Below are 13,836 nucleotides of genomic sequence, written 5' to 3' on the forward strand. Positions count from 1 at the left end.
AAAAATAATAACTCGCAATTTTATTTTTACAGTATTTATACCTTCTATTCAGCGACGATTCGTTAATATCGCTCGACGAGTGGGTTTTCAATTCGGAAGCTCACCCTTTACCGATCAAAGGACACAACGCGTATTACAGACCGAAAATCGAATCATCTTAAAACCGCTGAGAAAATACCCTCAACGAGAGATACGACGATGGAATTATTTTCCTATAATACCTACCTTATATTCGATATAACTACGCCGCTGTTTTTTTTTAACTCGTAATTTTCTCCTTTATAAAACTCGAATCGGAGTTCTGTATTCGTACAAAAAATGTCCCGCCTGCTGTGCAGTGGATTTTTTTCTTTAAAAGCTCGTCTACGAAGGTCCTGAGGATCGAGAATAATACGTCAGGCTGAGGTACCAGACACGTGCTGAGAATTAAGATATTACGTATATTTGACGCTGGTCGTCGCTGAAAAGACTCGCGAGAAGATCGAAAACTACAAATATTATTGAGAAAAGCGTAACCGACGATATACTTGTTATAATTTTTTTTTTTTGTTTCTTCGTTGTTTTACCGTATAATTTTAATTACTGTTTTATATTACCTACCTTGTAAGATTGTGTATTTAGTTGCATTTAATTTATAAGTAGTCCAATTTTTTTTTCTCTCGAGAATGTTAAGACTTTAAGTGAATAATTATTCTGCGAAGGCTGTAAAACTTAATTTTTAAGAACACAGCGACCGAATTGCAAATGTTAAAAAAGGCCGCGAATGGAATAATTAATACTCTAGCGTTACTCTTTGTATTCGATATACAAATTTATATTCTTCCTAATTCGTGTATTATTTTATAAAAAAATTACTACGTGGTTTTTATTTTTTTCTCTCTCTCTATCTGTATCTTTGTTTCGATTTCTTCATCTTTCTCTTTTTCTCTCTCTATATGTTTTGTATAAGATTTTTTTTTCGTTTTTCTTTCTCTTTCATTATTTCTTTTTCTTTTTCGTATGACAGTGATTGTGATCTTTATGTCGTATTACCATTATTGTTGTTGTTGCTAGCTTTTAAAAGGGCTTTTTTTATTTTTTAGTTTATTGTTTTTTTTTTCCTTTCATTTATTATGATTATTATTTATTGCTTTTACTTATGTGTGTGTGTGAACATTTTTTATACTCGAAACGAAACACCAGAATTGGTTTTGAATGAACGAGACCCCTTTTATCGGATTAGAGTTAACGATTTATAAATTTTAATTAGCTGATTAACCAACGTTTTGCTCTTATTGGTTTACTTATGTGGTATGATAAGCTCTCGATTGAAAAAAAGAGATTATGGTTTGGAAATGGCAACGTCGATGTATCATTTTGTTTACGAAAGGTGACTTTTTAAAATGTGATATTTATTTCGAATTATTAGACGGATGATTTGAAATTTATATTGCCCTGTGAAACTTGCGACTCGAACAAAAGATTACCAAGTATACTCGAATGTACGACGTGTGTGTGCCCTCTCTCCCCTCCTTCCTTGCCTACTTTGAAAGAGGATAATGTATCTGGGTATCTTCTTATTGAACCTATTTTCCTACCATATGTGAACGGATTAACAATTTTTGTAAGATTAAAATTCATACTTATCTCTCATTTTACTTACTCGAAATTTCTTGGCGAATAAGTTTTTCATTTTACATATGATTTTCATCTATTTTCCTTACATACTTATTTTTTGGGTACAATTTTTTCCTATTTTTATTTTATTTTTCGATGCAGATGCAGATGCACATCGCTAATGATTAATTTTTTAATTTCTACTTCTGGTTCGTTGAACGATTTTTTTTTTAAATTTAGGTTTTCTGTACTTCATTGAAATACTTACCTAGTATTAAAATTTAAGAACCATAAACCAATTCATTTTTACCATCGACATTCCTTTCTATGAGATTAGTTGAATGGTGAAATTTCCCTATAACAAGTGTTTTTGAGCATTGTAAGGATAAAGAACATCTCATTATAATCTCTAGTGAAATCAGAGGATGTTGTGAATTTTGAAAAATACAATGATACGTTGAATAGGAAGTCTTCCTCGTCACGAAAAATCACGTGAATGATTTTTTTAAGTGGGTAATTTTATTTTACTAATGAAAAAATGAGAATGAGGATAACCGAGTATACCCAGACCGAACTACTGTATCAGGGAATTTAAATGCAAGAGTAATTAATTTACTTACTGGTTGTTTATTTCTATAAGAAAAAGAAATATACGTGCTAAAAGTTTGTTTGTTTGTTTGTTTTTTTAATTCGTAACTGGACGCATTTTAGATGTGGTCGCAGTCGATGATGAGATAGTTTTGTATGTTGTATAAGTTATGCCCTCTCCCCTGACCCCCTCCGTCTGATTGAAAAAATGTATAATTTTTCTATAATGATTGTTTTCATGTGTATTTGTTTGTAGTCTATGTACTTTGTTGAGAACGTGAATAAAATGTGTAATTAAAAACGTGCTGTGTTGGGTTTAATTTGAGAAAAATATGTTTATACTACTAATTTTTTTCGAACATTAGTCAACCAACAATTTGGTTGATATTTCGTTATGTTACTATATAGCCCCCTGTATAACATCCTTCACTTCACCCCTATACTCAACAATATCCATTTACCTCAATTTTGATAGTAAACAGGTACACTTTCCTCTCTCAATCTTGAATTTCAAACCACTCTGCCTCTTCGCCACCCCCTCCCTCCCTTAAACTGATTCTCGAAGGATCCAATAATTTTTTTCAACATGGAAAATGATTGCAATTTTGAGTCACGATTGTAAATTTTCTCCTAACCGTTTAAATCCAAAAATCTTCTATTTCGCTCCCTCAAGTTTTTTGATATTTCTTCTAGATTTCTTGAAATTGACAAAAATAATCAAGAAATTGGCACCACTGCGTTCCGAAATGTTTCCCCAGTTTCAGCAATGATATCTTTCAATATTTTGCCATAATTGATGCGAAATATTTGCCAAGAAAAAAAACATTTTTCAAAACACGAAATTATCCAAAAATAAGTGAATTGCAAATTTTCAACCGTTCAGTAGAACCCTGAAAATGGTCTCGGATTTTGACGACAATACCATGAATGTCAAATGATATCTCCCCTCTAAGAGCTCTTCCGGAGCTAACATTTTTTGTACGTAATTTTCAACTCAACATGGAAGGTCTCAATTCAACTACATACTCCTGATTCCAAAAAAATCAATTGGGAATCAACTCATCTACATACAGCCTGTATACTAAAGTGGATCGCCAAAAAAAAAGTCAGCGGATTTTGACCTAATTCAGTATAGACCTTTATTTTGAAGCTGAAAGTTACTTACCCACAAAAATTTTTAGCTTCGGAGGTGTCTCTGAAGGGGAGATTTGGGCACTCAAAGCAGTGGCGTGCACTCTAATACTTTACCGGGCAAATGCCCGGTAAAATTTTGGGGGGGTGGTGGTGGTGGTGGTGGTGGCGGCGATGATGGTGGTAGTAGGCAAATATTTAATGAGTTAGTTAGGAAAAAAAAAACAGACAAAAAATCTACTGTGAAATAAATTGTTAAATCAAAGTAGAAATGAAATAATATTAAACTGCTTTATACTGCTATCAAAGTAGTACCCACCGGCCACCTATGTCCTCCTATTATGACTTGAATGAAGAATGGCGATGAAGTGTTGTGTTACGTGATCAGTTGATATGTTTAAAAGCAGGCAATGGCAAATGTCGTTTCACACGAACTTCGAAAAGTGATCAAAAACTAGTGCCGCCATTGAAATGCCATAAATTAACCCTATTATAAATAATATTCAATTCTACTCAACAAAATTCATTTTTTATACCTTAACCTATCAGTACAAGACCAGCGGTAGAAATATGATTTGGGAACATTTCTAGGAACGAAAATATATAGCGGTTTGAGGGGGGGGGGGGTTTGACTGAAAATTTTCCAACTGATGTAGGGAAATAATAACAATTTAGCCGATTGATATCGTATTTATATGAGATTTTCTGTTTTGGATTTTTGAGGACCCAAATGTGAATTTTTTATTTTAAAACAAGAAACAAAGTGGCCTCAGCGAGCAAGGGCGAAAGTTTTTGAAAATTTGTATTTTGAAAAAAGCAAAAAACGACGTTTTTATATATGTATGCGAGGAGGTTGTTTCGCTTTTAAATTTTTAGGATTTGAAAGATCTTTTCAGGATGTTAATTTTGGAAAAGAAAAGAAAACAAGTCCGAGCAAAGCGAGGGCAACAGCTTTCGAAAATTTGTGTTTCAAGAATTTAAGGAAATGTTTTTTTTTTCATAGCGGGCCCTTCTTTTGACGGGCTCTCCAGAAAGCGTGGGCTCGAGGCGATCTGCCCCTTTGCACCCTTCTCCCCTCGAACCGCCCTGTTTTCAACTCTTAACTATTCCATAATATCGTTGACTTCACTAAACACAGCGAGTTGATAATTGCTGCACACACTCACCATAGAATAGTACCATAGGTATTAGGTACTTCTCTATACGTACTACATTAAATAAGTTATAACTTGAATGAAAAAAAATAATGGGTAGGTAAATGTCGTATTTCACAAATATTTTGAAATGTGATCAGAAAGTCTGGGGGGGAATTTAAGGGGGTTGAGGAGGTATTATATCCCTCTCATTCATATTTTAAAAATTCGGAATTTATTGGCAAAATCGTTAATTTGCGGACAAAATCACTAATCTATTCTCAAAATTCTCATTTTTTCAGACGCTTTTGCCCTCGCTTTGCTCGGGCTGAATTTGTTATCTTCTATTTCTCAAATTATTCATAATTGTGAGGGGTCCCGAAACAACAAGCGCCCCCCCGCGCCGGGGCCATGTTCAAACCAAAAAAAGATGATATTTGGACTTTCTCCAACGAAAAATTTTGTGAGATTTTTTCTTCAAAAATCTAAATTTTCAATTTTAGTAAATTCAAGTTCTGAAATTGTGTGATCAAAAGAATAAACTCATCAGTCACCACAAAAAACATTGTTTTTTTCCACTCAAAATACAAATTTTTGAAATTTTCTGTCCTCACTTCACTTGGGCCTGTGTGTTTTTTTTCAAATTGAGATCGAACTTTTATAAAAATCTATTGAGTAGATAGGTATTCAAATTTCAAGGAATTTTTCAGCAAAAAAAAAACACTTCTCACCTATAAAAAAACATTGTTTTTCTATTTCTCGAAACTAGATTTTGCTCTCACTCCACTCAGAGCCTGTTTGCTTTTCATTTTCAAATTTGAAATTTTTCAAGTTCTAAAATTTTGTGCTAAAAAAGTGAACAAATTTTTCAAAACCATCGGTTTTTACCTTTTGAAATGAAAATTTTTAAAAGCTTTTGCCCTCGCTTTGCTCGGGTCAATTTCGATCACTTTTCTAAATCGAAAAAAAATACATTTTTTGAAACTTTCATAAATTCAGAAGGGAAATTAGAATTTTTCATTAGCCCAAATATGAATTACATAATATGTATATCAATTGACAAAATTGTCAATTTATCTTTTATTTCATTTTTAAAAAGTTCGTTTAATTCGGCATACTCGATATTTTTTTCTTATGGCAAATTTCTCCTTCATCCTCGCTCTTCAAAAAAAAATCGGTTCTTTTTGCTATTAGGTACCTACTATACCTACATAATAAATATTGAATAAAAAGACAAAAGTAAAAATCAATCGCACAACTTACATTCAAGTATCCAAACCTGAGAAAAAAACAGAACGAGAAAGATTCTTAAGGGGAAGAAAAAAATTTTGGGGGCCTCATTCGGTGCATCCACCAGGGGGCCCAAACCGACCCAGTCCGCCACTGAGTGAGTGATGGAAAAACTAGAATTTCGTATCAAAATTACAGTAGTTTTGCTTCTTCAAACTACAAATTTTGAAGAGCGTTTGCCCTCGCTTCGCTCGGGCCCTTCATGATGATGCTTTCAAAAATTTTAAGAATAAAACTAAAGTATGAAAATTAACAGAAAAATTCCAGAAATACTCATATTATTTAACATTTGAAAAATGCAAAATTTTGTGCTAAGCTGGTTAAATTTTAATTGATTAATCATTTCAAAAAAAAAACTGATTTTTCATTCTATACTCAAAATTTTCAAAACATTTTGAATGCTTGATTTGCAAAAAAAAAAAACTTCAATAAACTGAAAAGTTTTCAAATTAAAAAATGTTTACAAGTTGAAAATTTTTAAAAAATAAATCAAATTAAAAATCTGGAAAAATTTTTAAAAAATGAACAAGAAGATACATATAAGATCTTCAGTGACAAGCTGATAATCTACTTCTGGCATGGACGAAATCAATCGCAAGATTTATCATGGGTAAATTAACAAAGAAACCTAATTTTTTGGAACTTGAATCAGACATTTTTGAAGGCTTTTGCCCTCGCTTCGCTCGGGCTAAATAATTTTTATGTTTTTTCACCTTTTGAAGAGCCCAAGATAGAAAAATTTACTTTTTGTTTAAAAAAATACCAAATAATTTACTTCACCCCTCACTTTGTTCGGGTCCGTTCACTTAGTTTTCCTTTTTAAAATTGAATTAAAAAAACATTTATTCAAATTCTAGAATATTTTAAAGCCAAAAAAATGAACTCGTCAATGTTTTTTCACATCTCAAAATACAAATTTTCAAATGCTTTTGCCCTCGCTTCGCTTGGGTCTATTGTTTCTCTTTTCCACAATACAACATTCCATATGAAGCTTCTAATTTTGTTGTTTTTTTAAAGATAACTTTCATCAACAGTCATAAATCTGAATTGAATACTACTTCAATCAGCAAAATTCTTAAAATTGACTGTTTTCTTGGTAAAATAAGTATTTTTTCCAAATCAGTTGGAAAATTTCCGCTTGACCCTATCCCTTCCTAAAATAAAACGTCTAGTTTCGTCTTTGACTTGAAAAAAATTTTGGCCTGGGGGGGGGGGTGGTGGTGGTATCGTCATGAATGAAAAATGCCCGGTAATCTTTCAACTCTGTGCACGCCACTGACTCAAAGAGAACATTTTCGAAAAAATCGTGGTTTCCTCGTATTGTAAAACATAAAGCGACATATTTGCGCAGTAAATTTGCTGTTCTGCATAATTGTAATGATTCAGAGGTATCTATTCTTTTAAATATTGATGACAGTTACATATGATTCACACATGTACCACTTTTGTCACCAATACAGGATGCTTGCATGAGTACAATATAATTATGTATACTGTACTTGAGCATTTTTTTAAAATGCTGTTTTTATCAAGTTTTGACGTAGTTCCCAGCTTCAAAGTGTATACTTTGAAATAATTTTATTGAATCTATAAAAATTAAAACTCATAATTTCTCATAATTTTGTACAAAATATATATGTAAAACAATCATAAAATATTGAACGCAATCTCATCCTGTGATAATGGAATCTTTTCAATTGAGTCTCCGATTTGAACGAAACCAACCTAGATTGAAACATCATGTTCTGGACGCCCCCTCCCCACGGTTCATTTTTGGATTTAGGTGAATTTCGAAAAACTTGAGAAATTTAAAAAAGAGATTCAGGGTGACAGGGTATCTATAAGTGGTAGTAAAAGTAGTAAAAAAGTAGTGACTTTTTTTAAAAAGACAATGAAAAAATGAAAAATTTGAATGCGCAACAAAAACAACGGAAAAAAGTCAATTTTTGAGGAAATTAGCAACAGTGTTGAAATAGTATGTGACTTCAGTTTAGCTGGTAAAATTTCTTTCAATTTCAATTTTTTTGAAAATTTTCCAGTGAAAAATTTAACCATTGTTAATCTTCTGTGTGTATGGGAGGAGGGGGTCGAGTGGACAGCTTTCTGAATGTAAATTATCATTCTTGAATTATTGTGTACGTATCTAAATTTGTTTTTTATTTTCCCAAAACACGAATTTTCGAACGTTTTTGCCCTTGCTGCACTTGAACCTCTTCGCTCTCCTTTTCAAATTTAAATTTTCTGAAAAAAATTATCTATCATTTTTTTAAGCCAAAAAACTCACATAAAAAATACAATTTTTTTATTATGTGTACATTCGAAAATTTTTGCCATCGCTTCACTCGGTTGAATTCTGACTCACTTATTCTAAATGAAGTGAGTACCAAAAATTTGAAAGGGAAAATTAAAATGTCTACTATTCAAATGCTATATCAATCTGCAAAATTATCGTTCTATCTTTCATTTAGTGTCATTATAGTAGTATTCAGCAAAATTGGTATTTCTTTCTTATGCCAATCGGCAAATTTTTAGTCCATACCGACACCGTAGTTTCGTCCCTGGTTTTCAGGAGACTATTTAAGCGTGACGTAAAATACATACATACCTATTACCTGTACCTACATTGCAGTTTGGAATAGGTGACTTTCGGAAATGATTAATTGATTTTTTTTTAAAAAATTACCTGATGAAATCATGATAATTTACGTCATTTTTTTTTTTGAAAATCACATAAATGCAGAAGTTTGACCGCTAAATGTGTAAGTATGTACATTTAATGTGGTGCAATACTTTTATGTTGGAAAGTTGCTCTGTTCTTAAAAAAAAAAAAAAAAAAAAAAAAAACTTCTACTTGATGGTGAGTTCTGCATATTATTTTATTTTTATATTTTTAAATATCCGGGATAAAATTTAACTACAAACAAGTTTTCAGCTTGAAAATATGTATCATAATTATACTATTTGGTCAAAATAGTCTTTTTCGGCATGTTTCTGGGTAATTCTCAAAAAAAAAAAAGAAAAAAGGCCGATATGCATTATTTTGAAAACCAAAAATCATTTTTTGGAAAATTTCAAGTGAGAATCATATCATTTGTATAGGTGCCTCTGATCCATTTTCTGGTATTGTTGGTCTAAATTCAGTCCCCAGGGAGGGGAGGGGGTACAATGATTGAAACACTGTTACCCTAGCCGAAGATCAGTCCTTCGGCTTGTGTCACCTAGTATCACCCAGGGTCCGGTATAATGATTCGTGATCCTGCGATGACAGCCATGGCTGAAGCGATCCGTGATCCGAATTCCGAATAACACACTTTCGGATCATTTCACGGATCACCATTGTTTTTTTCATTTTTTTGCTTCAACAACGTTTTTTCTTACATTTTTTGACTTTTGTGGGGTATTGATCGAGTACTATCAAAATATATAAAAAATTAAACATTGAGTTTTGATGAAATTTCGGATAGTGTGTAGGTATGTACTTATTTTTAATTTTTCAGTAGGTACTTATCATTTGCGATTGGTAAGTACATTTGAAGTTCTAAATTATTCAGTCACAGATTTGTTTCACCCTTCACCGTTTGATCCTATTGTAGCAGTGCAGTACCCCCCGCCCCCAAAAAAACACAGAAAAAAATGAATATTTTGTATTAAAAGTGATGAAGAAAAGGGGAGAAATAAATTCCAAATTAATATTCATAAAAATGAGATATAGAAATGAAAAATTCGCCCAAGAGATTTTTTACACATGTTTGACCGCGTAACAAGTTGTATGTAGTAGCCTTCCTATACATAATGTGTTTTGTTTTTGGCTCACGTCAATGGACAAATTAGCGCTGAACAAGCCGAAAGACAATCTCAAGGTTTTTTCGTTTCTCGCCTTACTTATTGGACATTATTTGATTTTTAATACGTAATAAATGTGTAGGTACCTACTTATCGTGTATATAGAATAACTTCCTGTTCTCAATTTTTATTTTTGGCGGGTTCATTAGCATAAATATGTGAAAACACAAGCCGAAGGACGATCAGAGCGAGCTGTAAAGTAGTTTTTTAAAATAACCGTGCGGGGTAACATTTCTATGAAAACAAAGAACCAGTGCAGCCACTCACCCAGAAAAAATGTTGGATCCACCAGAAGCTAGCAAAAATGATTAAAAATTGCTCGAAAATTTGCGCACAAACTGTGTGACAATTTTCAAATTTGGAATGTAAGCTTGCTACGGACTTATTTTAATTGCAAATTGCACAATAATATACCTACTGTGTTCCGTGATGATGGTAATGGGTCAACTTTTCCAAAAAATAATGAAGTTCATCAAGTTTATGACACTTTATAACATTCATTTTCAAAAACGTGTGCGTGAAACACAAGTCGAAAGACATTTGGGTATAAAATCAAATGTACACCCAATGAAAGGGGGGGCTAAAAATCTCAGCACCAGACAAAAAATAATAATTCGTGCTGAACCCGCTGTATTGAAAAATGTACCATATAGACGCGAATTTAACTTTTTTTGAGAATTACTCTTGTAGAGAAGTCCAATAATTAAGAAAAGAGAGTTGGGTATATAATTATGTATTTAATGATTTTGTATCAAATCAGACCAATGAGAGAAAGTATACCATGTGGTTTATTTTTCTCTTAGGTATTGCTTTCAATTTGCTTCAAGGTTTATTGCGAATCCGGCTTAGGTCTTATACACGAATAAACATTTTCTATAAAATGAAAGGGTACCCCCGGATAAGATAGGCAAAATGCCCTTAACCTCAGATTTCGATGAAACTCACAGGGTATGTTTAGTACCCCCCAAAAATAATTTTGGGCCCATAGCCAGCTCCCCACCACACCCCCCTCAGTCAGGGGGGCCAAAAAACGCGTTTTTCAAGGGAAAAATTCTGTATCAGCGCGTAATTAAGATAAATTGATTCTGTAAACGAATATAGTTAGAGGATACATGGGCGTACCTCCCTGAATTTTTTCAGAATTTTTCATCGCATGGGAGGAGAAGGGGGGACAAAAGAAAACTTTAAATCGACATTACTCCGGAACGAAAAAACATACCAAAACGATTTTTTCGTCAAATATGTATCTTTAGGTCTACTTTCTATAGAAGTCATCACCCGGCCATTTGGAGTGGTGGGTCAAGCTCAAAAGCTCAAAAAACTCTCAAAAAACCACGTTTTTTGCGTTTTTCTCCAAAAATATGGACAAATGGCGGAAATCGAAGAGAACCTAGTTGTTCAGCGTGAAATTTTACCTCAGAATTGTGTATTTGAAAATTCATTTACACCGCGTGATCGTAAAACTACATGCGCAGAAGTATTTGTGCTTACATCAAGATAGCTGAAAGGGTATTCCTGGGTAAAATAGGTGAAATGCCCCTTTCCTCGGATTTCTGAAATTTTGATGAAATATTGTTGGGTACCATTAAAAAAAATGTCGGAGGCAAAAAATTCTCCCCCCGCCCCCCTCCCTTGCTCATAATAGCGAAAAAAGGGTCTTTTTCGGGGAGAAAAAATCCATGCTTCAACGAGTTTTGAAAAAATCTGTATTCACTCAAAATATATGGAGGAGACAGTATAATGAAAGTACATAGGTATTTGAGATTCTGTGTCAATCTATGCTATTGCCATCAAAATTCAAGGCTACTTTTAGGGTTCTACTGAGCAACTGAAAAGTAAATCTTTTTTTGGAGAGGGGGTATTAGTAGTTGGTGTTTTGAAAATATTTTCTTCGCAAAAGTTTCGCTATAATGACAAAAAAATATTGAAAGATAATTTATATTTCTGAAACTGAGGAAATATTTTGGAACGCAGTGATGCCAATATTTTAGATTTCAAAGAATTGATGAAGATTGGCAAAAATTCCTAAATTTTTGTGGATTTTTCGAAATTGACAAAAACAATTTAAAATAATAGCATAGAATGGACGCAGAATCTCAAATATGATCGTCATTTTTCTCAAAACAAATTGGGTACACGGACTACAGTGAAAAAAATAACGGGTTTTCCGAAAATACACCCACTTTTAGGGCACATGTTTTCCCTTTAGGGCACTTCTGGAGTCAGAATTTTTCTGTACAACTTTCAACTCAAAATGACGGTTTTTGCTGAAATTGGTAAAAATCCACAGTTTTTTTTCTTTCTTTTTTTTCGTGATCTACCCAATGTACTACATAGTACGCAGGTAGGTATACCTATGTTTTCAATGTACTTGGTAACTCACATGAAAATTTAACCATCGACACCAAAAAGAAACCTTTCTGATAGTTTTGAGTTAGATACCATGTACTTGAAAAGTAGGCTACTTTTAATTCAAGAAAACCTTGATTAAGAAGTTGCATGGAGTAAATAGCGCTATAATGAACCATTTTTGACAAAAACTCTAAATTTTGGGCAACCCCTCTCCTGTTAGAAGGATCCAACTGCAAATCAAACTTCATATTCGTGTTCAGCGAGTTCGGTTCATATGATAACGATTCCCATATTGTCAGTCTACTTTCGTCCTAAAATTTGGAGAGGAGGTGCCAATGGCCAAAAAATTGGAGTTGAAGGGTATACTCTACGGAGAGCGTTCTAATTCGACAACGGGTCGAAATATGAAACCGACTTGTTCGTTATTTTCATCATTCGTTCCTAAGACTGCGTGTAATCGATTGAACTTATTTAGTTGTGCTCATGTCCCGCGACCCGCTCCCATCTAAACTTCAGACGGGAATTTCTCCGTGAATTTTCAAAATTCTTCCAATTTTTGTTCACCAATACTGATATTTCATCTATGAAATTGAGGGTATGTAGCCATATTTTCTAATTTTGCATTTCCAACAGAAATGTGAACATCTAAAGTACCCCCATCCAGTTCCCTATTACAGCCATTAAATGTCCTAAATCAAAAATATCTCGACATACCCTCGCTTTTGAATGTTTTTTAAGCAAAATAAATCAAACCCTAGAAAAATCCGTTCAATAGATTTGGCACAATCCCCGCCCAAAATTGACCATTTTTCATCAAAAAATGAGAATAGCCTTAAAGAAGTTAGTTGGTTTTCTATTGTTTTTTGAGGCTAGCATCCAAAATAATGGATCGCTTTTTTTTGTGGTGCCGTGACCCAAGAAACACAATTTTGACTGTTTTTTGAATTTTTGAAGATGGCCCACCTGGAGGGAAAATTTGAAAAAAATACCAATTATAGTAGGTACTCATGCAGATACATTTTTGAAAAAAATGTCATGTGCTTGAATTAGGTTCGGAGATACGGCGGTTTCAAATTTTCTGTTGTCAATATCTCTCCCCTGGGGGGGGGGGGGGTCAACAATTTTTGAAAAAAATTCAAGTTGCTAGAATCATATTTCCTTCAAGTATTTTGACTTTTGAGTGAATACAGATTTTTTTCAAAACTCGTTGAAGCATGGATTTTTTCTCCCCGAAAAAGACCCTTTTTTCGCTATTATGAGCAAGGGAGGGGGGCGGGGGGAGAATTTTTTGCCTCCGACATTTTTTTTAATGGTACCCAACAATATTTCATCAAAATTTCAGAAATCCGAGGAAAGGGGCATTTCACCTGAAGAGTGATATTCCAAAACTCGCTTTGTCCATTTTTACCAAAGTTGGGTTTTCAGTGGTACCTGGTAGATGAAGTATTAACTCACATTCCTACATCATCAACCTACCAAAATGAGGTGTTAAACTCACCTAAATAGCCAATTCACTAAAAATTTTAAAAAAAATAATGTTCCAAAATGCGCTTTGTCCATTTTTATTGAAATTTTTTTCAGCAGTATTTAGTGGATGAAATGTATACCTACACTACTACATCATAAATCCACCCAAATAAAGTGCTAAACTCGCCTAAAAAGCCAATTTACCCATTTAAAGGGAAACTGTTTTTCCTCTCTCCTGAAAAGTTGTGAAAATGGACAAAGCGAGTTTTGGAATATCACTCTTCACCTATTTTACCCAGGAATACCCTTTCAGCTATCTTGATGTAAGCACAAATACTTCTGCGCATGTAGTTTTACGATCACGCGGTGTAAATGAATTTTCAAATACACAATTCTGAGGTAAAATTTCACGCTGAACAACTAGGTTCTCTTCGAT

At 33.4% G+C, this 13,836-nt stretch overlaps 1 protein-coding gene across 1 annotated transcript in view; it reads left to right on the top strand.

Annotated features, from left to right (window-relative positions):
- The window catches only part of alpha-Man-Ia (alpha-Mannosidase class I a), a 67,940-nt gene extending 65,455 nt beyond the window's left edge, over positions 1-2,485 (top strand). The window contains exon 8 of the mRNA XM_065365221.1: positions 33-2,485. Within this exon, the coding sequence (XP_065221293.1) occupies positions 33-161 (129 nt within the window). The 3' untranslated portion in view covers positions 162-2,485. The remainder of the gene's footprint in view (positions 1-32) is intronic.
- The last annotated feature ends 11,351 nt before the right edge of the window (positions 2,486-13,836 follow it).

The sequence above is a fragment of the Planococcus citri genome, chromosome 5 (assembly GCF_950023065.1).
Source record: "Planococcus citri chromosome 5, ihPlaCitr1.1, whole genome shotgun sequence".
Classification (NCBI taxonomy): Eukaryota; Metazoa; Arthropoda; class Insecta; order Hemiptera; family Pseudococcidae; genus Planococcus; species Planococcus citri.